This window comes from Ctenopharyngodon idella, chromosome 1 (genome assembly GCF_019924925.1).
Source record: "Ctenopharyngodon idella isolate HZGC_01 chromosome 1, HZGC01, whole genome shotgun sequence".
NCBI classification, from domain to species: domain Eukaryota; kingdom Metazoa; phylum Chordata; class Actinopteri; order Cypriniformes; family Xenocyprididae; genus Ctenopharyngodon; species Ctenopharyngodon idella.
This window is the reverse complement of record NC_067220.1, coordinates 35324838-35347526: the sequence shown is the minus strand read 5'-3', so window position 1 is coordinate 35347526 and position 22689 is coordinate 35324838. Positions and strand designations below refer to the sequence as shown.

General features: G+C 39.5%; 1 protein-coding gene across 2 annotated transcripts; it reads left to right on the top strand.

Annotated features, from left to right (window-relative positions):
* The first annotated feature begins 979 nt into the window (after positions 1-979).
* Positions 980-18861, top strand: LOC127511183 (5-hydroxytryptamine receptor 4). 2 transcript variants are annotated; one of them, XM_051891875.1, is made up of 2 exons: positions 980-1176; positions 16727-18861. In XM_051891875.1, the coding sequence occupies exon 2, from the start codon at positions 16737-16739 to the stop codon at positions 17799-17801; it is 1065 nt and encodes a 354-aa protein (XP_051747835.1). In that variant the 5' UTR covers positions 980-1176; positions 16727-16736; the 3' UTR covers positions 17802-18861. The 2 variants fall into 2 exon arrangements, with proteins under 2 accessions (XP_051747835.1, XP_051747844.1); XM_051891884.1 differs by lacking the exon at positions 980-1176 and adding an exon at positions 11616-11741.
* Positions 18862-22689: the final 3828 nt, after the last annotated feature.

The following is a 22689-nucleotide window of genomic DNA, read 5'->3' as shown; positions in this document are numbered from 1 at the left end:
AATTCTTATTGTAATCAATCCACTGGGGAAGTATGGTGATAACTATTAGGTTTTTTTTTTTTTTTTTTTTTTTTTTTTTACCCTATTCACCTGCAGTGTCTCACCTTCATTTAAGCTTTTTTACCATTTCTTTTTACACAAATTATGTTGTTCCATTTACATTTAATATGTATATTTAATAATTAATTAAAAGTCATATTGTTGATCTTGATACATTTTATGTATTTATTAATTTTTACCTTCATACCATTTTTTTCTGTATGGTTGGCCTTTGGTCCCATTTTACAGTAATGTGCATGTTAAACATTTAAAATAAATAATATATATGTGTTTTTTTCATATGTTTTTTACTGATGCAATGCTCAATGACATGCATTTGTGCATAGCTTTTGGACATTGGAACAATTTTAATATACACAAATTCTGTTTGGGAAAGAAACCAAAATCTTGTATTTTCACTCTAATCGTTCATGAATGCTTAATTAAATTCAAATCCCTCTTGAATACTTTATTTATATCATTTAAAGGTTCAATGTGAGCTCCTGTGCAGAACTCAAAGATAATCATGTTTGTCTTGTAATTCATTTCTTGCTCAGGTTGCTGCCTGCTTCCTGCAATATAGTATATAATGTATCCCTTAAGTGTCAACGGCACTCATCCAAGACCACTTTAGCAATTTCCCTCCGGTTAAGATTCTTGTCACGGAAGCCAGCTCAGTGTCCTCTGAGAGGCGCTTTCTTGCAATGAGCCACGACCCCAAATGGGTGATTAGTTTTACGCATTGAAAGTGCTGATGGAGTAACTTCCTCCTCATGATCACCCTGTTGTGTTGGTGCTCAGTGTTGTTATAAGCAACATACAGGTCATGTTTACAGTGGAAACAGTTTGTGCAGTATGTTTGCTTTGGCCTTGTGCCTGGTTGGCACTGGCATGCTCTGGACAATCATTGGCTGGATGAGGAATTATAAGGCGGGTTTAGTTCATATTGTATATGAGTAAAGCAGTGTTGGATGAGAAGGGTCTGTAGGAGACGGGCCTGCATGTGCTTTCCTCACTGACCTGTGACTGGCTCCGCTAAAGTCCAATCAATCATCAGGGACTGTCAGTGTCTCCCTGCTGACCACTCAACAATTATGGGTTTGTTTTCATCTGTGATGACCCTGATAAGCGGCTGCGGTGAGTGGCTTTAAATACTTGACGCAGATCATTGTTCTTGTTACACAGATGCAACTGAACAGGAGAGTTTTAACCCAAACATCCTGGAGCAGATTGAAGGATATCCTGCTTTCTTCAGCCAGTAAAAGACAAAGAGTGTCAAAGTTATTGTTATTGAATAAAAAAAAAAAAAAAAACAGATATAATGCAGAATATGCATTTTATGTAACACTTAGTTTATATGAAGCTTAAGCTGCACTTGCATTGTACTGTAGCTCAAAGAGTACAATAACACATACAGTAAAAAGAGGTTTTAAAATGCCTTAAATGATTAAATATACTGCCACTTGCCTGATTAAATAGCTCTGTTTATTTTACATATTTTAATCAGGACAGTTTTTATCAGTCCGTAAGTTTTGCCTCTTTGTCGCCATCTCTGTTTGAAACCTGCAATTGCAGTTATTTGTGGAATAATCATCTTTACATGGGTTGTGCATCAGCACGGATGAATCTTTTGTTTGCTGTCAGTCACCACATCGGTGTGGATACTGTACTTAAGAATTACAGATTCTACATCTTGGAAGTATGACCAAAATAAGAATTTTCACCGGAAAATGTCACCTGAACAAGTAACAAATCTGCCACTTTTGTTCTGACCAACTGAGAAAAAAAGCATTACAATAAATCATGCTGCCAATGGTTATTAAATCTAATGATCGCTTAGTTCGAATCATGTCAAACTGTTCAAATTATTATTACTGTTATACTTTGTTCTCGAATTGTTAATGTTAACATCAGCATTGCGTGACTATATGCTAATACACACTTTAGTGTGTATTAGCGTTATCTGTAGATTTCAATTTCTGTAGCCACTCTGAAGTCCGAAGTCTTTTGCTTTTGACTATGGGTGAATCTCCAGTTGTCATTGATGATTGTCATTTGGACCTTTCTGGATTACAATCCGCCTTCAAAATGATAAGTTTAATTATTGCAGCTGCTGTGAGAAAAGGCTATAAATGATCTGCGACCTGCAGCATCCTCACAATTTAGCCTACTAGCTGCGACTTCTTCTTTATGTAAACAGATGTGACGTAATGATGCAAAGACGAAAGGCTGCATGCTTGAATTTCCCTGCGGAAACCCATCAGTATCACCTGAATTAGAAAACATTATTACAAGCATACTGTTGTGAATCGGGCTAAGGTAAGGAGATAGTTTTGAACACTGGCTGGTTATGTACTTGCTCAAAAATTGATTTTGGATAATTTTTAACAAAAAAAAGATAGAATTAGATGGATAGATAGATAGATAGATAGATAGATAGATAGATAGATAGATAGATAGATAGATAGATAGATAGATCAGTGTGTGTGTAACAATGTAATAGGCTGTGATTATCTTCAATGAATTCTGCTGATTTATAGTCAAACAGTATCCTTGATCATATTCATAATTAACAAAATTCTCATTATACAGGGCTCAATGCAACACATCACTGCCTGTTGGTCTCAATCTGCTTATTCAATAGTGCAGATGCTCTGTGCCTCTCCTGACAAACACTCACATTACATATGAATGACTGGGCTGGAAACACCGCTGGCCAAGGAGTGAGTGTGCCTTTTATCTGGGAGCAATTGAAAACCCCACATGTTTAATTAAAGCTCATCCTACACACTTGAAGGACTTGAGCACAGACAGACGCTCCAGGTATCTGGAGGGCAGTTTCACCTGTCAGATGTAGCACAGCAGGAGCTTCTGGAGGGGAGAGGGACATGCATAGCACCTCATGTGTACGTCTGGGTTCACATATTCTGTTTGGGGTGAGAGAGAGACCCCTGTGCTAAAGGAATTACATGGGCTGGGGAAGATAATAAGCAGAGTTACAAGTTGACAGATAAAAATATGCATGTCAAGTCAAGGCAAATTTATCAAAGCAGCTTTATAGGAAATCATTATGATATGTTTATAATATATTGATATTTTCATGCCTTAAAGTCACATTTAGCAGATAAGAGCCGAGCGATAATATGGTTTACATTTTGTGATGAAGCAAGCAATCAAGCAGTTGAGACACGCTATATGGTATATACAAGTAGTACTGTAGGTAGTTCTGTACTGTATGTATGTGGATAAAGCTGAACATACATAAATCAACATTTTTATAAAGAGCTGGGTGATAATATAGTTGCATTTTGTGACAAAAAAAAAAAAAGATTTATATATATTTAGAAGTATACAGGTGCTGGTCATATAATTAGAATATTGTGAAAAAGTTCATTTTTTTATTGTAAATTATTTTAAAAAATGAAACTTTCATATATTCTAGATTCCCTACATGTAAAGTAAAGCATTTCAAAAGTTTTTTTTTTTTAAATTTGTTGATTAGAGCGTACAGCTCATGAAAGTCCAAAATCCAGTATCTCAAAATATTAGAATATTTACATTTGAGTTTCATTAAATGACCATCCCTACAGTATAAATTCCGGGTATCTTTTGTTCTTTGAAACCACACTAATGGGGAAGACTGCTGACTTGGCAATGGTCCAGGAGACAATCATTGACACCCTCCACAAAGAGAGTAAGTCACAGAAGGTCATTACTGAATGGGGTGGCTGTTTACAGAGTGTATATCAAAGCATATTAAATGCAAAGTTGACTGGAAGGAAGAAATTGGGTAGGCAAAGGTGCACAAGCAACAGGGATGACCGCAAGCTTGAGAATACTGTCAAGTAAAGCCAATTCAAACACTTGGGAGAGCTTCACAATGAGTAGAATGAAGCCGGAGTCAGCGCATCAAGAGTCACCACACTCAGACATCTTCAGGAAAAGGACTACCGAGCCACTTCTGAACCAGAGACAACGTCAGAAGCATCTTACCTGGGCTAAGGAGAAAAAGAACTGGACAGTGAACAGTGGTCGAAAGTCCTCTTTTCAGATAAAAGTAAATTTTGCATTTCATGTTGAAATCATGGTCCCAGAGTCTGAAGGAAGACTGGAGAGGCACAGAATCCAAGCTGCTTGAAGTCTAGTGTGAAGTTTCTGAAGTCAATAATGATTTGGGGGGGCCGTGACGTCTGCTGGTGTTGGTCCATTGTGTTTTATCAAGTGCAAAGTCAATGCAGCCATCTTCCAGGAGATTTTGGAGCACTTTATGCTTCCATCTGCTGACAAGCTTTATGGAGATGCTGATTTCCTTTTCCAGCAGGACTTTAGCACCTGCCCACAGTGCAAAAACCACTTCCAAGTGGTTTGCTGACCATGATATTACTGTGCTTTATTGGCCAGCCAACATGCCTGACCTGAATCTATGGGATATTTTCAAGAGAAAGATGAGAAACAGTCGATCCAACAATATACAGATGATCTGAAGGCTCAATAGTGCCTCAGCAGTGCCACAGGCTGATCACTTCCATGCCACACTTCACTGATGCAGTAATTTGTGCTAGGAGCAAGTCATTTGCTGTAATATGTCCTGCCGATCAAGTATTGAGTGCACAAAAGAACATACTTTAAAGAACTTGAACTTTTCTGTTTTGCAAATCCATTTTTTGATTGATCTTAGGAAATATTCTAATATTTTGAAATACTGGATTTTGGACTTTCATGAGCTGTACGCTCTAATCATCAAATTTAAAAAAAAAAACTTTTGAAATGTTTTACTTTACATGTAGGGAATCTAGAATATATGAAAGTTTCATTTTTAAAAATAATTTATAATAAAAAAATGAACTTTTTGATGATATTCTAATTATATGACCAGCACCTGTATATATATATATATATATATATATATATATATATACTGTATGTAACAGCTCCGAGTCTTCACCTATAATGCCTGATGAGTTTGGAGAACACTTGACAAGAGATCAGAGACCATTTCTCCATACAGAATCTCTCCAGATCCTTCAGATTCCCATGTTGGTGCTTCTTCTCTTCAGTTCACTCCACTCATTTTCTTTAGGGTTCAGGTCAAGGGACTGGGATGGCCATGGCATTTTGTGCTCAGTGACACATTTTTGTGTTGGTTTTGATGTTTGTTTTGGATCATTGTCCTGATGGAAGATCCAACCACGGCCCATTATTGGATTTCTAGCAGAAGCAGTCAGGTTTTGATTTTTTTATCTGTTGGTATTTGATAGAATCCATGATGCCATGTATCTGAACAAGATGTCCAGGACCTCCAGCAGAAAAATATGCGCACAATATTAAAAATCCAGCAGTATATTTAACCGTGGGCATGGGGTATTTTTTATCCATGTGTGCACCAAACCAATCTGATGGGTTTGCTGCAATAAATCTCTTCTTTTAGTTTCATCTGACCATAGAAGCTGGTCCCGTTGGAAGTGCCAGTCTTGTCTGACAACTGAATATGCTGGAGTTTGTTTCTGGATGAGAGCAGAGGATTTTTCTTGAAACACTCCCGAACAACTTGTGGGGATGTAGGTGCTGTTTGGTATTTTTTTTTTAGGCTTTCTGAGACTCAAGACTCAACTAATCTCTGCAATTTTACAGTCATCTTTGATTATGTTTACCAAGGGTGCCAATAATAATTTTGACCACAACTGTATATATACACATACACACAATGTGTAAACATCACTATAGTCTAATTTTAAAGTTCAAATGTGTTCAAAATCTTGTCCATTACATACATGAAGCAAAATTGGTTGTCATGTGGTCATCCAAATTATGTTTTATAAATGATTTAATAATTTAGTAATTAGTAGTTCAGTAGCTAATTCAGTGGAAATGTTCATTCACATTTCACACATGCTAACACATTTTTCACAAATGTGTTAGCAAAATCATATAATTTGAACAAAAAGAGATTGTTATTTTGAAAGATAGTATGGGAATTAGGTTTAAGAGGGTGTGCGAATTTATTCATGAGTGTTGTTGTTACAACACAGAAGGGACTGAGGCAGATATAACAGGCAGGGATGTTTATTGATACCAGCAAGAGTGAAACAGCAGTGCAGGTGAATATAACGTGAAGTAAATAATGAAGTTGAGAGTGCAGAGAAGTGATACTGTCCTTGTTGATTGTAGAAGCGGGGAAACTTGGAAGACGCTGGAGAAACTTGACGTTGGAGACGGTGAACACTCACACACAGATGGGATTCACACGAGGAGAACAGGAGACGCTGGAGACAGGTAAGCAGGTTTGTAGGAGTCCTTGAGGTAAGCATACAGGTAAGTCTTAATGCATACGAGACCGGACGAAGACTGTGTGTGAGTGTGGGTGTTAAATACTGTGGTGATTGCGGTGCTGATGAGGTGCAGGTGCGGGTAACCAGTACTCTGGAGAATCGGTGCGCTGTGATTGGTGAGTGGTGGAGCCTGGCGTGTCTGTGACAGTACCCCCCCCTCCACGGCCCGCTCCTGAGGGCCGAGGACCCAGACGTTGTGGTGGCCGTCCTCTTCCACGTGGGGCAGGTCTGTCAGGATGGTTGGAGTGGAAGGTGTGAAGCAGGTTGGGGTCCAGTATGTCGTTTCTGGGGACCCAAGAGTGTTCCTCGGGGCCGTAGCCTTCCCAGTCCACAAGATATTCTAATAGACCACCACGGTGTCGGGAGTCCAAGATCTCGCGAACCTCGTATGCAGCTCCGTCCTCCAGGATGAGTGGAAGGGGGGGTTCGGCAGCTGCTACGCCAGGCCCTGTGGAGAGAGGAACAGAAGGGTGGTGAGGTTTTAGGAGGGAAACATGAAATGTGGGATGAATCCGGTATTGTGGAGGTAATTGGAGTTGATACGTGACAGGGTTGATCTGCTTGGTGATGGTGAATGGGCCAATGAATCTGGGACTCAATTTCTTGCAGGGCAGACGCAGTCTGATGTCCCGTGTTGACAGCCAGACCTTCTGTCCCGGTTGGTAGGAGGGAGCATTGGAACGGCGAAGGTCGGCCGTCATCCTGCGTCTGCGCAGGGCCCGCTGTAGCTGATGGTGTGCAGAGTCCCAGACCCTCTCGCTCTCTCGGAACCAGTAATCTACTGCTGGAACGTCCGATGGTTCCCTGGTCCAGGGGAACAGTGGGGGTTGGTAGCCGAGTACGCACTGGAATGGGGTGAGTCCAGTAGATGGCTGACGCAGGGAGTTTTGTGCGTACTCGGCCCAACCCAGATACTGGTTCCAAGAGTTCTGGTGGCCGTGACAGAAGGTACGGAGGAAGCGGCCGATCTCCTGGATCTTCCTCTCCGTCTGCCCGTTCGACTGGGGGTGGTAGCCCGATGAGAGACTGACGGCCACACCTAGGAGCGAGAAGAAGGCCTTCCATACCCGTGAGGTGAATTGGGGTCCTCTGTCAGAGACGATGTCCTCGGGGATTCCGAAGTATCTGAACACGTGATTGAACATAAGTTCAGCGGTCTCCATTGCAGTAGGTAAGCCCCTCAGGGGAATCAAACGACATGATTTAGAGAATCGATCTACGATGACGAGGATGCAGGTGAAACCATCGGATACTGGCAGGTCGGTGATAAAATCTACTCCTAGGTGTGACCAGGGTCGATTGGGAACGGGCAGAGGATGGAGCTTGCCGGATGGAAGGTGGCGTGGGCTCTTGGAGATGGCGCACTCCCTACAGCCCTGCACGTACCTTCTGTCGTCGATGTAGACCAGGACAAACTTATGGAGGAACTCCCGGAGCACCTCATGGATGAAATCCTGGAATACGGAGGGGGCGTTGACCAGGCCATACGGCATAACAAGATATTCATAGTGGCCGGTAGGTGTCACGAAGGCGGTCTTCCACTCGTCCCCCTCACGTATCCGGATGAGGTTGTACGCGCTGCGGAGGTCTAGCTTGGTAAACACAGTGGCACCACGGAGATGTTCCAGGGCCGCTGGGACGAGAGGAAGGGGATAACGGAACTTTATTGTGATCTTGTTTAGAGCGCGGTAGTCGATGCAGGGCCGCAAGCCTCCGTCCTTCTTTGCCACAAAAAGGAAGCTCGAAGCAGCAGGGGAAGTAGACTGGCGGATGTAACCTTGGTCTAGAGCTTCCTTAATGTATTCCTCCATGGCCTTCTCCTCCGGGATGGACAGGGGGTAGATCCTTCCCCTGGGCACTGGCTCACCCGGAAGCAGATCGATGGCACAGTCCCATGGCCGGTGTGGAGGCAGCTTGGAGGCTCGTTGCGGGCAGAAGAGGTCGCTGAAGGGGGCGTAACAGGATGGTATGTCAACAGAGCGTTTCTCTACCGGGCTCTCGATGGAAGTTGCACAGAGGGAGATTTCTTCAGAGCGAGGAGGTGACGGAGCTGGAATTCTGGAGATACAGGTTGAAAAACATGTTTCGCCCCACTTCAGGATCTCGCCGCTGCCCCAGGAGATGACGGGGTTATGCTGCTCCAACCAGGGACGCCCTAGGATCACGTCAGAGGTGGAATCCTCCAGAACCAGCAGATGGATACTTTCTTGGTGCAGTACGCCGATCCGCAGTTGGAGAGGACCAGCACAGCGACTCACGCGCTTCTTAGTGAGAAGTTTTCCCGTCACAGAGTGGATCTGGTAGATGGTCGGAGAAGGCGTGGTCTTGAGCTTGAGTTGTCTGCAGAGGGCGCCGGAGATGAAGTTGCCGGCTGACCCTGAGTCGAGGAGCGCCACCACTGGAAGAGAAACATCAGCGGCAGTAAGGTTTACTACAGTGGTGAGTGGCTTCAATTTATTCATGGAGGGAAGGATAGCACTCACCATAGGACGCGGAGGACGGGTTGGGCATGTGGAGAGTACATGCCCAGGTAAACCACAGTACAAACATAAATTCAGGGTCAGCCGCCGTTGTCGCTCTGCAGACGATAAACGAGAGTTTTCCACATGCATGGGCTCGTTTGCTGGTTCTGGAGTGCTGACGGATTCTGGCCGACGGAGGAAGGGGTTAAACAGCGACTGGCCCTGGTGTTCTTCAATACACGACTGCATACAGGTGGCGAAGCGGATGGAAAGCTGGATGAAGCGCTCGAGGCCGATGGAATCCTCGTATGCAGCGAGATGCAACCGCACCCGAGGATCCAACCCTTGATGATAGGTGGTAATTAATGCCTGTTCATTCCAACCACTGGAGGCAGCTAGCGTTCTAAACTGCAAAGCATACTCATTAACAGACATGGAGCCTTGTTTCAGGTTGTATAATTTCTCACCGATCGAAGAGTCAGACGTTGGTTTCCCGAAGACCTCTCGGACATGAGCAACGAAACTGAAATAGGATTGTGTGACTGGGCTGTTCTGAGACCAGATGGAGTCGGCCCACTGAAGTGCTTTGCCTTGCAGGTGAGAAATTATAAACGCCACTTTTGTAGTTTCGGTGGGGTAGAGGTGCGGTTGCATCTCCAGGACCAGTGCGCACTGCAGGAGGAATCCGCTGCAGTCCTCCGCCGAGCCAGAGTAGGGCGCTGGTTTGGCCATGGGACTGGCGTGAACCGGCGGCGAAGGAGTGGAGACGGTGTTTGCGGATGTGATCGCTGGAGCGGGTGACGGTGAGCTGGAGGTGAGTGCTCGCCGCATGGCGTCCACGAGCTCTTGGAAGGGATCCGGGTGACTCATGCTGGTATCAGGCTGTTACGGTCCGGTCTTCTGTTACAACACAGAAGGGACTGAGGCAGATATAACAGGCAGGGATGTTTATTGATACCAGCAAGAGTGAAACAGCAGTGCAGGTGAATATAACGTGAAGTAAATAATGAAGTTGAGAGTGCAGAGAAGTGATACTGTCCTTGTTGATTGTAGAAGCGGGGAAACTTGGAAGACGCTGGAGAAACTTGACGTTGGAGACGATGAACACTCACACACAGATGGGATTCACACGAGGAGAACAGGAGACGCTGGAGACAGGTAAGCAGGTTTGTAGGAGTCCTTGAGGTAAGCATACAGGTAAGTCTTAATGCATATGAGACCGGACGAAGACTGTGTGTGAGTGTGGGTGTTAAATACTGTGGTGATTGCGGTGCTGATGAGGTGCAGGTGCGGGTGATCAGTACTCTGGAGAATCGGTGCGCTGTGATTGGTGAGTGGTGGAGCCTGGCGTGTCTGTGACAGTTGTTCGGTATTTGTAGCTTTAATTCATGCCATAAGAATCAGGGAGTGGCAAATAACCTTTGTGGTTACGATGTCTTCAATGTCATGTAGTGTATCAGAGTTACTGAAAGCTTTTAAATGCAAAATCCTACCTTAATAACCTGTCAAGGTCATGTAACCACTTTGAACTGTATTCTTTGCAGGTGTTCTGGCACCTTGTGCAATAACTGCATATATTGTTCGCATTTTTTATATATATAATGGGCAGATTTTTGAGTTATCATCTTTGTGTTGTATATTTAAACACTGTTTGAAAGTGGTTTGTTTTAAATGCCTGGGATTGTGGTTGTGAAAAAAGAGGCATAATGGACTTTTTCCATTTTGACATTTTAATGGATGATGCATTAAAAAAGGAACACTGGCACTCATCCCATCTACAGCAAATTTGATCTGTCCTGTGACACTGTTGTAGAGAGTAGCAGAGCTGCCATGAGCAGATGTTCACAATAGATCCCAAAGGAATATTTCATTCGTCTTATCTATCTATCTATCTATCTATCTATCTATCTATCTATTTATCCATTCATCCATCCATCCATATTAATAAGGATAATTAAATTAAATTATTTATTTATTTTTTGTTTATGCAGTGAATCTGCAGAATTCTGTGCAATTAATTTACAGTAAAGTTGGCAAAATGTGCTAAAAAGAGCTGAATGTTCTAGAGATAAGAACAAATAAGTATGTCAGAGATGTTAAAAATGAGAAATATAAAATCTAGTTAAAACATATATGTAAATTTCTTAGAAATGTAGCATTTGTATTCATGTTGGTGTCATACATTGTTGAAAATCTGGATATTTTTTACTTTAAGCCTCACAAAAGTCCCCAAATTAATTTTAAATGTGTGTATTCATTATTATCGAATAACTTATAGATCCAGGCAGCCGATAATGCCAAGATTTCCGTAGAGTCGTGTGGGCACAGATTCTGTACAAGGGCCTGAAGCTAAACTCATTCAGAGATCAGAGCGGAATGCAACGTGTTTACTGATATTATCTGTGAAATCCAGATTCTCAACACAGCAGTCCTTCTGCTCTCCGCTTAGGAAAACCAATTATTTCATCTGATTCAAACATCAAGCACAATTTCGAAAACATGTAACCTCTCTGTTTATTACCCTATGACTTTGATGTCTGCATTAGCCATACTGAGAAACAGCAAACAGTGCAGCAAATATCTCGGATGTGGGGATTATTTGCATAACAATGCCCAACTCTTAATACCCAACACACAGGCACCCACACACAAACACACACACACACACACACACACACACACACACACACACACACACACACACACACACACGCCCCGCCTACATTCTGATCAAGAGGATCGTTTTAGTGCTTATTAATGTGGCATATTTAAAATAACACACACAGACACTTTACCATCCTTACTTTACTGATGGAGCTGCCACTGGTCTATTCATCCAGAGGAAATGGAGAAAACAAGAAGAGTCAGATAAACATGGCATTGTAAAGAAAGAAGAAACACTCCCATTTAGGTGAGTAGATCGTCTCTGATTTGACCTGTAAAACTAGATTGCGATTGTAACATGCTAAAATACATAATAGTAATAATAATAATAAATTCCCATGATTCCAGTAATTGTATGGCATATTTAAGCATGTTAATACTACTACTAATAATAATATAGTATTTATTGTTAATAATAATAATAATAATAATAATAATAATAATATAGCTCTATCCCAAGACTCCAGTACTTATATGGCACATTTTAGCATGTTAATAATAATAATAATAATAAATTATATTAGCATTATATATTTTATAATATCACTTTTTATCTTTTAAAATGTAAATATTTTGTTTTTAAGTATTAAAATCTGATATGTCTAGATCAACTTTAGCACTGTTATTCTTAATTTTTTTAGTTTACTTAATGATGAACCCTGAATGTTCTCTTAGTTAACCTCTTTATGACTGACAGGTCTGTTTGCCTCCTTGTTAGTGTGGGAAGGTGAGTTTTTTTGCAGCCCTCTTTTTTTGTAGATAATAAATATGTCTGAGTCAAATGGCCATTCCTGCCCGGTCCAGTCTCTCTCTCCAATTCCTTGAAAGTAAAGTAAAAATACATTTTAAGTGAACTGGCAGAATGCAGCAGTTTGATTTGGGTCAATTGTTTTGCTTGGAACGCAGCAGAGATTGGTTTTGTTCAAGAATAACAAACAAAGCAACTGATAGCACAACCACATTGGATTTCCAGTGGCTTTAGTTTAAATATAAAGATTAAAGGGATGAATGGCAAGTTCAAGAATATAAACAAATGAAAAGTGCTTGGGTATTGTCTCACATGATAACCGTGGAGAGATTTTGTTATGGAACAGCTGAGTGCTCTGTTATGGTCTACATGTCTTTATGAACTGGATCAAAAATGGCCTCATATCTTTATTATGCACTTAGAATTAGTCAGTGTTTACATCTCTAATGTGGAGCGTGGGGTTGAGTTTAATTGGTTGTTTCTGAGATGGGGAACGACCACACACGCAGACACCTGTACAGTATCTGTTTCTCCCTATGTTCCTTTCAGAGTGTCTTTAAACTGTGTTCTCAGAACATTGTCTTGATGTGCACGGGTTCTTACTGCAAGAGTGTCTGTACAAGATGTTTTTAAAGATCACCTGCTGTGTCTGAGTGGTCAGAGGGACTGAGTGTGTTTGTGAGCGTGTCTGTTAATGTATGTCAGTGAACAGTGTCTGCAGTCCTAACCTCGCTGATCAGTCATTTTGTAAAATTGCTAATAAAACAAGGGAACAGAAAGAATTCTATCATTATCATTTAGCATTCTACTGTTCCCATTACTTCTCAGTGTAAATTGCAATATAACATATGTAATATAGCGTGTACAGAAAGCTATTTGGCATTCTTCTATTTTTAGAGCCAATTTTGATAGTCTCTATAAAACATTTTGTTATAGGGACACATTGTGTAGATGCAGAATGCTCAATTTTGTTATTTATTAAATGATTACTAAAACAATAGCCCACAGATAAATGGAAATGTATGTCAGTCTCATGTTATTCCAAACCAGTATATGCTGTTGTATTATATTGTGATTTTTTTTTTTTTTTTAAAGAATCTTTATGCAGATTTTCATACAAACACATAGTGGCATTTGTCAAAAAGCACCAAAAAGAAAGAAAAAAAGGAAAACCCACCCCCCCCAAAAAAACAAAAAAACAAATCCACATAGTCCATATGACTTATGCGCTATATTTCGTATTCAACTTGTGGAGTGCAAACATAATTTTAGTCAAAACAGCACTGATTCTATCAGATGTTTTGAGTTTAAAGGGGACCTATTATGCCCCCTTTTACAATATGTAAAATAAGTCTCTGATGTCCAGAGAGTGTGTATGTGAAGTTTTAGCTTAAAATACCCAACAGATTATTTTTTTTTATAGCATGTTAAAATTGCCACTATTTGGGGGTGAGCAAAAACGCGCTGTTTCAGTGTGTGCCCTTTAAATGCAAATGAGCTGCTGTGCTCGGCCTAAGAGGGCGGAGATTCAAGATCTCATTCTCCGGTGTCAGGAGTCAGTCAGGACGCACTATAATGTCAGAAACTGCGAATATATATACTGCATGGAGGTTCAGAGGAGAACAGATAGGCTATAGTTTAGTTTAATTACGGTTATAACTTATATTGTCTTCTTGTTTTTATCCACTATATTAGTACAAGCCTGTTTACCGATGAGTTTTATAACATTTATTGTACTTCACACAAAATATGAAGCGTCTGTTTTCACTTTAGAAAATCACTGTAAGAGCTTAATAAAACACAGTGCAAGTGTGCATTAAAATATTATCCATAAATTCTCTCTCTCTCTCCCTCGCATTATCATCAACATACATAGTGAATTACACAGAAACACTCATTACAACTAACAGTAAACAAATATATAAAGACCTTATGCCTTTTCGGGTGGTGCTTAATAAACTGGTAAACTTTATATCCGTAAATCAACTCCAATGAACTGTAATAAAGTGCTCTCACCTTCATTACTGCCATATCCAGTATCACTCTGGAGACTGTAAGCTGGATCACAAACAGTTTGTACTGATCTACCCTTGAGTAACAATTTCGGTAGAATTGAGGGAGCATTTTCTTCGAAAACAAAATTAATCCACCTTGTCTTCAGCGGCTCAGATTTAGGGAGTAAATGGAGAGAGCTATGTGGATTAATCCATCCAGCTACCGAACACCTAAAACGCTTGGGAGACATTCTCGTCAGTGCAGCAATGGTGGAATGTGTACAACTCGCTATGAACTCGCTCAGGGCGGTTCTATATTAAAACGGCAGTGTCCGTCAACATTTGTGGGTGGGGCCTGTGGCTAATGTGACGTCACATTGCCAGGGATCTGGAAACGGCTTGTTCTGAGACACTGCTTATGATTTATGGGGGTTAAAAAAAAAGGAGTGGTTGGATTTTTATCATTATAGGGTGGTTGTGTACACACACTGCCAACACACATTTATGTCCAAACACCATGCAAAAGTGAATTTTGCATAATAGGTCCCCTTTAAAATATCTATATAGCACATTAGTTGTACAGACTATTTTTCTGATCATTTTATGGTGTTTTTGTCCTTTTTGGAGCTGGACAGATGTGGTTACTATAAACTGCTACTGTACATATGGAAAGAAATACAAAAAATCATTTTGTGTTATTTTTGTGATTTTGTGTTCCACTGAAAAAAGAAAAGAAAAAAAGGCAGTAACATTTTATTTTAAAGTGTCATTGTTACACAAGTTACATGTAGTTATTGTAGTAATAATTTATTATTACTCAGTACTCAAATGTATAATTACACTGTAACACGGACACCTTAAAAGTGTAACCGAAAAGGCAAACTGTTTTGGAATACATGAGGGTGCAAAAATAAAGACAGAATTTTCCAGTTGTGCAGATACCAAAAAATACTTCCATAATTATAATAAGCAATTGTTACAATGCTGATATCCATACAGGAGCCATAAAAAAATGAGGGTAACACTTTATTTTACAGTTCCGTAGTTACATGCTACTACATGTACTTATTATAGTAATAACAGTAAATTATACATAATTACAAGTAACTAACCCTAAACCAAACCCTAACCCTAACTGTAACTCTATAGTACATGTAGTTAATTAATAGTACTCAGTACTTATTTGAGTAATTACAATGTAACTACTGCACTGTAAAATAAAGTGTAACCAAAATGAGTTACACTTTATTTTAATGCTCCCTTTTGGACATTTTGTTGACTATAAGTAACTTTGCAACTACATGTCAACTATAACTCTCATTGGAGTATTAGTAAACTCTTTATGATGGTCACCCAACAGACTTTCTACTGACTAGAAATAGCTTTGCAAGTACATCAACTTATTCTAACTCTTACCCTATTCTACTAATACTTTACTAACTCTATTTAGCAGACATGTAGGTGCAACATTACTTATAGTCAAAAGAATATGTTAAAGGGACCATCAAAATAAAGTAAAACCCAAAATTGTAATAGAATATCTTAATGGATATTGGTAAGTAAGAGCAAAATCTTAAGCAGTACCTCTCTCCCTGTCACACAGTCCCATTGGTGGTAATTAAATTTTTATTGTTACTGAACTAAAACCATTTTTTGGCACTTTCTTTCATTTTTCCTCTCCATCAAACATCCCCAGATGTTGTTTTCAGGTTCTGTCATGGGCTGAGAAACATGCCTGTCACTCATTAGGAACTGACACTGTCTTCTGCTTGACTGGATGTGAGACAATTCATTGGTGGTTTCAGTTAAACACGACATGCATTTTACATGAAGAATGAGCAATAGAGGGTTTCTTCATTACATCTTAAATATGTTATTTTTAGAATTTCATTAATTATGTAAGACATTACCCCATCCCTTTGAATTGTTTCCGATAATGAAAAAAAAAAAAAAATGTGTCAGACTGCATGCTTTCAAACTTGTGTTTTTGCTCACATCCCAATAGGAACTAAGTTAAACTCTAACAATGCTGACGACATCTTAGGAATGCGTGTTAAGTATAATTCCAAAAGGTCAAGATAGGGCACACTGCAGGGATACAATTCCTGAGACAAGGTCGAGCTGAGGGGCTTTTTATGATTCTTGGCCGATACCCAGAACTAAAGGATCCAAAATATTGTTTTTATTGCAGATTTGGCTTTGCTTTCCTAGTCTGTTCTGCTTTCCCAGCCTTACAGGAGCTTCAGGGGCAGTTGTCACTTTAGTAAGAATATTAATGGTGAAATAGACTGATTATTATTGTGTGGTGAAATGACACAGCCATTTTTGTTCTCATATATCAGTATGGCGATTAATTAGCAACACTGGTCAATGTCTCAAACAAGCATTCTTGTTGGTCTTTTAAAACACAGCGTGTTGTGAGATCAAACAAAGCATTTATCAATGATCATGGGAATAAATCTTGAATGCATGTGTCTCGTTTATCACCAGGTTGAACAGCATGGAAAACTTCTCGGAATGGAGCAACATTTCACTCGACGCCGATTTCGAGCCCTGTGCCACGTCGAGGAGCTCTGGTTCACGAGTCGCCCTTTATGTCTTCATCATCGCTGGTATCGTCTGCACCGTTGTCGGAAACTTCCTGGTGGTGCTCGCCATTGCTTACTTCAAACAGCTGCAGTGCCCTACTAACTATTTCGTCATGTCTCTGGCTGTCGCTGACTTCCTGGTGGGCCTTGTGGTAATGCCGTACAGTATGGTCAGAACAGTGGAAGGATGTTGGTATTTCGGTCCAACCTTCTGCCATCTTCACTCCAGCTTGGACGTTATGCTCTGCACGGCCTCTATCTTCCATTTGAGCTGCATCGCTTTCGACCGCTATTACGCCGTCTGCAACCCCTTGGTGTATTCGTTTAAGATGTCCCGTAAACGTGTTGGTCTGCTGATTGTGGTTTGCTGGGCCATTCCTTTCCTCATCTCCTTCGGTCCAATCCTCCTCGGGCTGCACAAGCTCGGCGTGGACGTTCCTTTGCCTGAGAACGTGTGCATCTTCTTAGTAAACCGCGTTTATGCCGTCATGGCATCCCTTGTTGCGTTTTACCTGCCTATGGTGACCATGTTGGTGGCCTACTGGAAGATCTACAAAGCGGCCAAGCGGCAAGCCATGCAAATAAGCGCGATGGAAGCGCAGATGGCGGCAGGTGTGGGCAAGGACTCGAGTAAGAAACAAAAACATCGCAACTCTATAAGGAGGGAAAGAAAAGCAGCCAAAACTCTGGGCATCATCATGGGGGTTTTTCTTCTCTTCTGGCTGCCCTTCTTTACCGTCAATATCGTTGACCCGTTTATTGAATACGGGACTGCTGGTGTAATATGGGACGTGTTTCTTTGGTTGGGGTACGTCAACTCCTCCCTAAATCCTTTTCTCTACGGTTTCTTCAATCGTTCCTTCCGTAGGGCTTTCCTCATGATCATGGGATGCAGAATATGTCTGTATGGCACAGCTCAAGGAATGGACCTCTCTCACTCGAAAAGAGATGCCAGTGAGCGCACAGACAACCAGTAGACCGTAGCAGCAGTTCATTTGTTTCAATAAAGTGTTCCTGTCCAGCCCATATGGCAAAATATATATTTATATATATATATATATATATATATATATATATGTAAATATAATTAATATAATTAATATGTGTTTAAAAAACAGCACAGATCAAGTTTTTATCTTTTTTTAAATTGAAAACAATATTTTAAACTTTTAAAATGCCAATATATATTACAAAATAGTGGCTAGAACATACATTTTCGGTCTTAAAATACATTTGTGTAAATGCAATTTTGGACGATATTAATACATTTAGATTAAAAATATCTAAGAAATTACCAAATAATATATGAGGAAATGTAAGTAACTAAAATATGTGACCTTGAACCACAAAACCAGTCCTAAGTTGCAGTCATTAGGCTATTAAGTAAAGATCATGTTCCATGAAGATATTTTGTAAATTTCCTACCATAAATATATCAAAAATGTATTTTTGTGAGTGGATATGCGTTGCTAAGGACTTTATCTGGACAACTTTAAAGGCGATTTTCTCAATATTTATATTTTTTTGCACCCTCAGATTCCAGATTTTCAAATAGTTGTATCTCGGCCAAACCATACATCAATGGAAAGCTTATTTATTCAGCTTTTTTAGATGATGTATAAATCTCAATTTAAAAAAGAAATTGACCCTTATGACTAGTTTTGTGGTCCAGGGTCACATATATTTATATTAATATATTTCATATATAAATATAATACATTTGAATAAATATTTATTAGCACTTTTTGTATATTTGGAAAAATATATCTAAATATATGTTTGCCGTATGGGTGACCACAAGTATTTTTTGTTGTAAGTCTTTCAAAGATTTAAAGTATTAACACATTATGGTTTCCAAATAATGATGAAAATGACATAACATAAATCCCAGTTGAACGGGAATAACCCAGCTAAGACTAACAGCACAGCAAGTGATAAAGTGCATGCAAACATTGTGATTTGGTGTTGAACTTCGTGTAAAGTGTTTTCTTCCACTTATTTATGTTTACTCTGTGAATAAATTATGTCTGGACTGCATTTATCATTTTTTGCAGAGATTTGGTGCTCTGCAGCATATAATCCATCATTCTTTTGCACAACACTAAGGCCTACTTCAAAGTGCATTCAAGGTAACAGTACTTTACCTTTTCTATAATGGCAGAATAATGAGTACAAGCTGTTACAGTTGAATTTTAAAATGGTTAAGAACACATTTTAAACTCACATTATGTCCTTTGCAGAAAAAGTTCTGGTATGTCTAACAAAATATGGCAGCATGATAATAAACACAACAGGGAACAACCAGGAACAGAAGGTTTTTGGCATTTGAGAGTGAAGTTACAGTACACTTACCCTGTACAAAGAGTGCCTGTCAAAGGAAACACACCAACGGCATTTGACACATCCTCCCCTGTCACAGATTTGAACCAGTGACCTGCACAACATCAGAGTCATAGCTAAAATATGTATGAGAACAAATAATTATATAATGATGGAAATTAAATCTTAGTTGTGATCACGTTTTCTTGATATAAATGACTGGACAGAGAATTGGCACCGGCTGGTCTGCCTGCTTCAATAATGAGGTAAGCAAAGATAAAGGAGATGGGGGTGGGGTTCTTTATAATCAAAAATTTATATAATAATTTAAATAATGGAAATAATGTTTTATCTGGAAAACATCTAGCATAATGCTATGTGTTTTTAATTAAGCTAATGTTCTGTTACCTCTTTGCCCAGCCATTCACTGCAGTGCTCTTCTTTTTAGACTTTTATGGCAGTACTTAGCGAATTACAGTGAAAAACATTTTTGTGACAAGTCAAAACATACAAGCGCTTAGCTGAAGGAACCCATTAAGAACTGTTATGCATACTGATGTTAGTCTTCAGTAATCCACAGGAAACAGGGGAGGACAGGGACTCACACTGATTTACTCTTCAGTAAGTTCTCAGAAATCTTAAATGGAAAAGGAAACTACTTTTCAAGAATATTTAGTTTGCACTTACAGTATGTTATCCTCACGAGTCATCTTCACACCCACAGTCTTGTCACTTTTATAATTATGCATAATGTGAGATGATTCAGAGTACTTTTAGATGCTGCCTGTTTGCATTGAATTTAATTGTGTTGTAAAATTCGTTTTCATTAACAGCGACCTCTACTGGCGATCTTTTCTTCTTCTTCTTTTTTTTTTTTTTTTTTTTTGATAAGTGTATAAAAATTAGTTGATGGGCTGATCATTTTAATTGCTCAGAGACTTCTCTTTCATGGAGTTCAATATCATATAGTAAGTCTCAATAACGTTTTCCTTAAGTATCAACTTTTTCTCTGAATTTCTCCAAAAATTCTTTGGGATAAATAAAAACAGACACAAATAAGTGGGAGAAGTGCAGTAGGAGTACAGAGTATAAAATGAATGTGGATAGCAAAGCTCTGTTTTGATAGCAGATTTGGTTTCCTGATAAATCTGAGCACAGTGTGTAACATTGTTGAAATCTCCTCTAGAGACATGCAATGAGTTTCAGAATGTCTTAGTATTTGGTATGCCCTTCCTTTGCTTAAATGCCAGCAGCACTTGAGTTGCATGAACTCCACAAATTTGTAAAACCTGATGATCATGTTCTCCAGCATGATTTGATAATGTTGCACAGAGTGGTGTGTGCTTCAATGGAAGCAAGAACATCTGACCTTTTGCACAAAGGAGTCACAAATTTGCTTATTTGAGTGGTGTCTATAGGCTATGTTCAGACTGATTCTGATTTCTGATTTCTGATTTTTGCATATCCAGATTTTATACAGATGGGAGGTGGTTTGAAATGCAATTCCAATCAGATTTTTACAGATGTTTAGATCTGATTTAAATAGCAAAAGCATCTCAGTTTGCACGTTCTGGCTGTGATTTCAAATTGTATTTTGCATCATTCTTAAAGCAACACACAATGACAACATCAAAACTTATGACGGAAATGCCTGAAGAATGCATTCATATATACTTATATACCAGTCTCCTCCGTCGCCGAGATTTTCTTGTGCGACAGAGGAGCTCTGCACTGTGACTCGACAGGGCGTTTATATGGAGTGCGAAATGATGAACCTTGATTTTTCCTGCATCCGTTTTGAAAGCCTCGTCACATACGGGTAACGCCTACATTGTTACCAAACCAACCCATGCAGATACGCTGCTTATATCAGGACACAGAAATCTTATTTGATCACTTGCCATTAAAGGGTTAGTTCACCCAAAAATGAAAATTCTGTCATTTATTACTCACCCTCATGTCGTTCCACACCCGTAAGACCTTCGTTCATCTTCAAAACACAAGTTAAGATATTTTTGATAAAATCCTCAATGAGGCCTCCATTGTCAGCAAGACAATTAACACTTTCAGATGCCCAGAAAGCTAAAGACATATTTAAAACAGTTCATGTGACTACAGTGGTTCAACCTTAATATTATAAAGTGACGAGAATACTTTTTGTGCGGCAAAAAACAAAAAAAACAATGACTTTTCAACTATATCTAGTGATGGCCGATTTCAAAACACTGCTTTGAAGCTTTACGAATCTTTTGTTTCGAATCAGTGGTTCGGAGCGTGTATCAAACTGCCAAAGTCACGTGAACTATTGAAATTGCGAAACACTTATGCCTTGTTTACTGAAATCACGTGACTTTGGCGCTCTGAACCACTGATTTGAAACAAAAGATTCGTAAAGCTTCGAAGCAGTGTTTTGAAATTGGCCATTACTAGATATTGTTGAAAAGTCGTTATTTTGTTTTTTGGCGCACAAAAAGTATTCTCGTCGCTTTATAATATTAAGGTTGAACCACTGTAGTCACATGAACTGTTTTAAATATGTCTTTACATCCTAACGTTGCCTATCAATGACATCATACCCGTGTTATCCTCGATTTCTGGTTTTATTTTGTAGAAACTATGGAAACACCAAAGACGCTTTAATATATTATGTGTTTTATCAGACAGGTGAGCAACTGTTTAGATACATTCATCGACAGAAAACTAATCATGTTATATAGCTCAACACAGCAAGTCTTATTGTTTAAATATAATTTTCTTGATTTACTAAGAGTACCATGTTTTACCATGACCAATATTGATCTAGTTTACTGCAGTGTGCAACAAGTCTCTCATAGCAGCTGCCGAGCGAACGCAGAGAGTAGCATTATAACAACTTTCAACACACAAATGTATATAATATGATAAAACAGCGCTGCGTTACCCCACATATGCATGACTGGAAGAAGCGGAAGCAGTCGTCTGAGGTACAATAAAAGCTCCACTGCTCGAGCCGTGTGTCGCGCTTGTCTCTCATTAACAATCGCTCCAGTTTTCAGCCACACCCTGCTTCATACTACAGTAACGTTAATAAATCTTTAATACATTAGCTCATCCATGAATATGATTTCTGCCCGAGTCTTGTCAGATTCTTTTCCACCAGCTGTAGAGGTGAAGACAACACCTCCCATGATTCTGTGAAATCAAGGCGTCATCAAGCTACGCCTTTGTTTTGAATAAGCGACCTCTAGAGGCGAAAACTACATAGTGTGCCTTTAATAGTTTGGACAGTCTACCTGAAAAGATCTGATTTGTGAAAAATCTGATTTGTCTGCAGTCTGAACAAAGCCCTAGAAAAGGTTTGGAATCTTAAATATTAATTAATATTATTTTTCTCTCTCTCTGATGTAAATCTAGAGTCTCAATTTGATTTAAATTTAATCTCATTGCTGTGAAAGAAAACATTATTAAAGAGATCTAATTTGTGATTTTTCTGTATGGGTATAGTCGTTTGAACAAAACAGATTCATTATTCTCAGGATTCATCAAATACACATGAGATCAACTGCA

Bases quoted from the DNA above. Each gene is read 5' to 3' on its own strand.
- LOC127511183 (XM_051891875.1), top strand. From the start codon at position 16,737: ATGGAAAACTTCTCGGAATGGAGCAACATTTCACTCGACGCCGATTTC.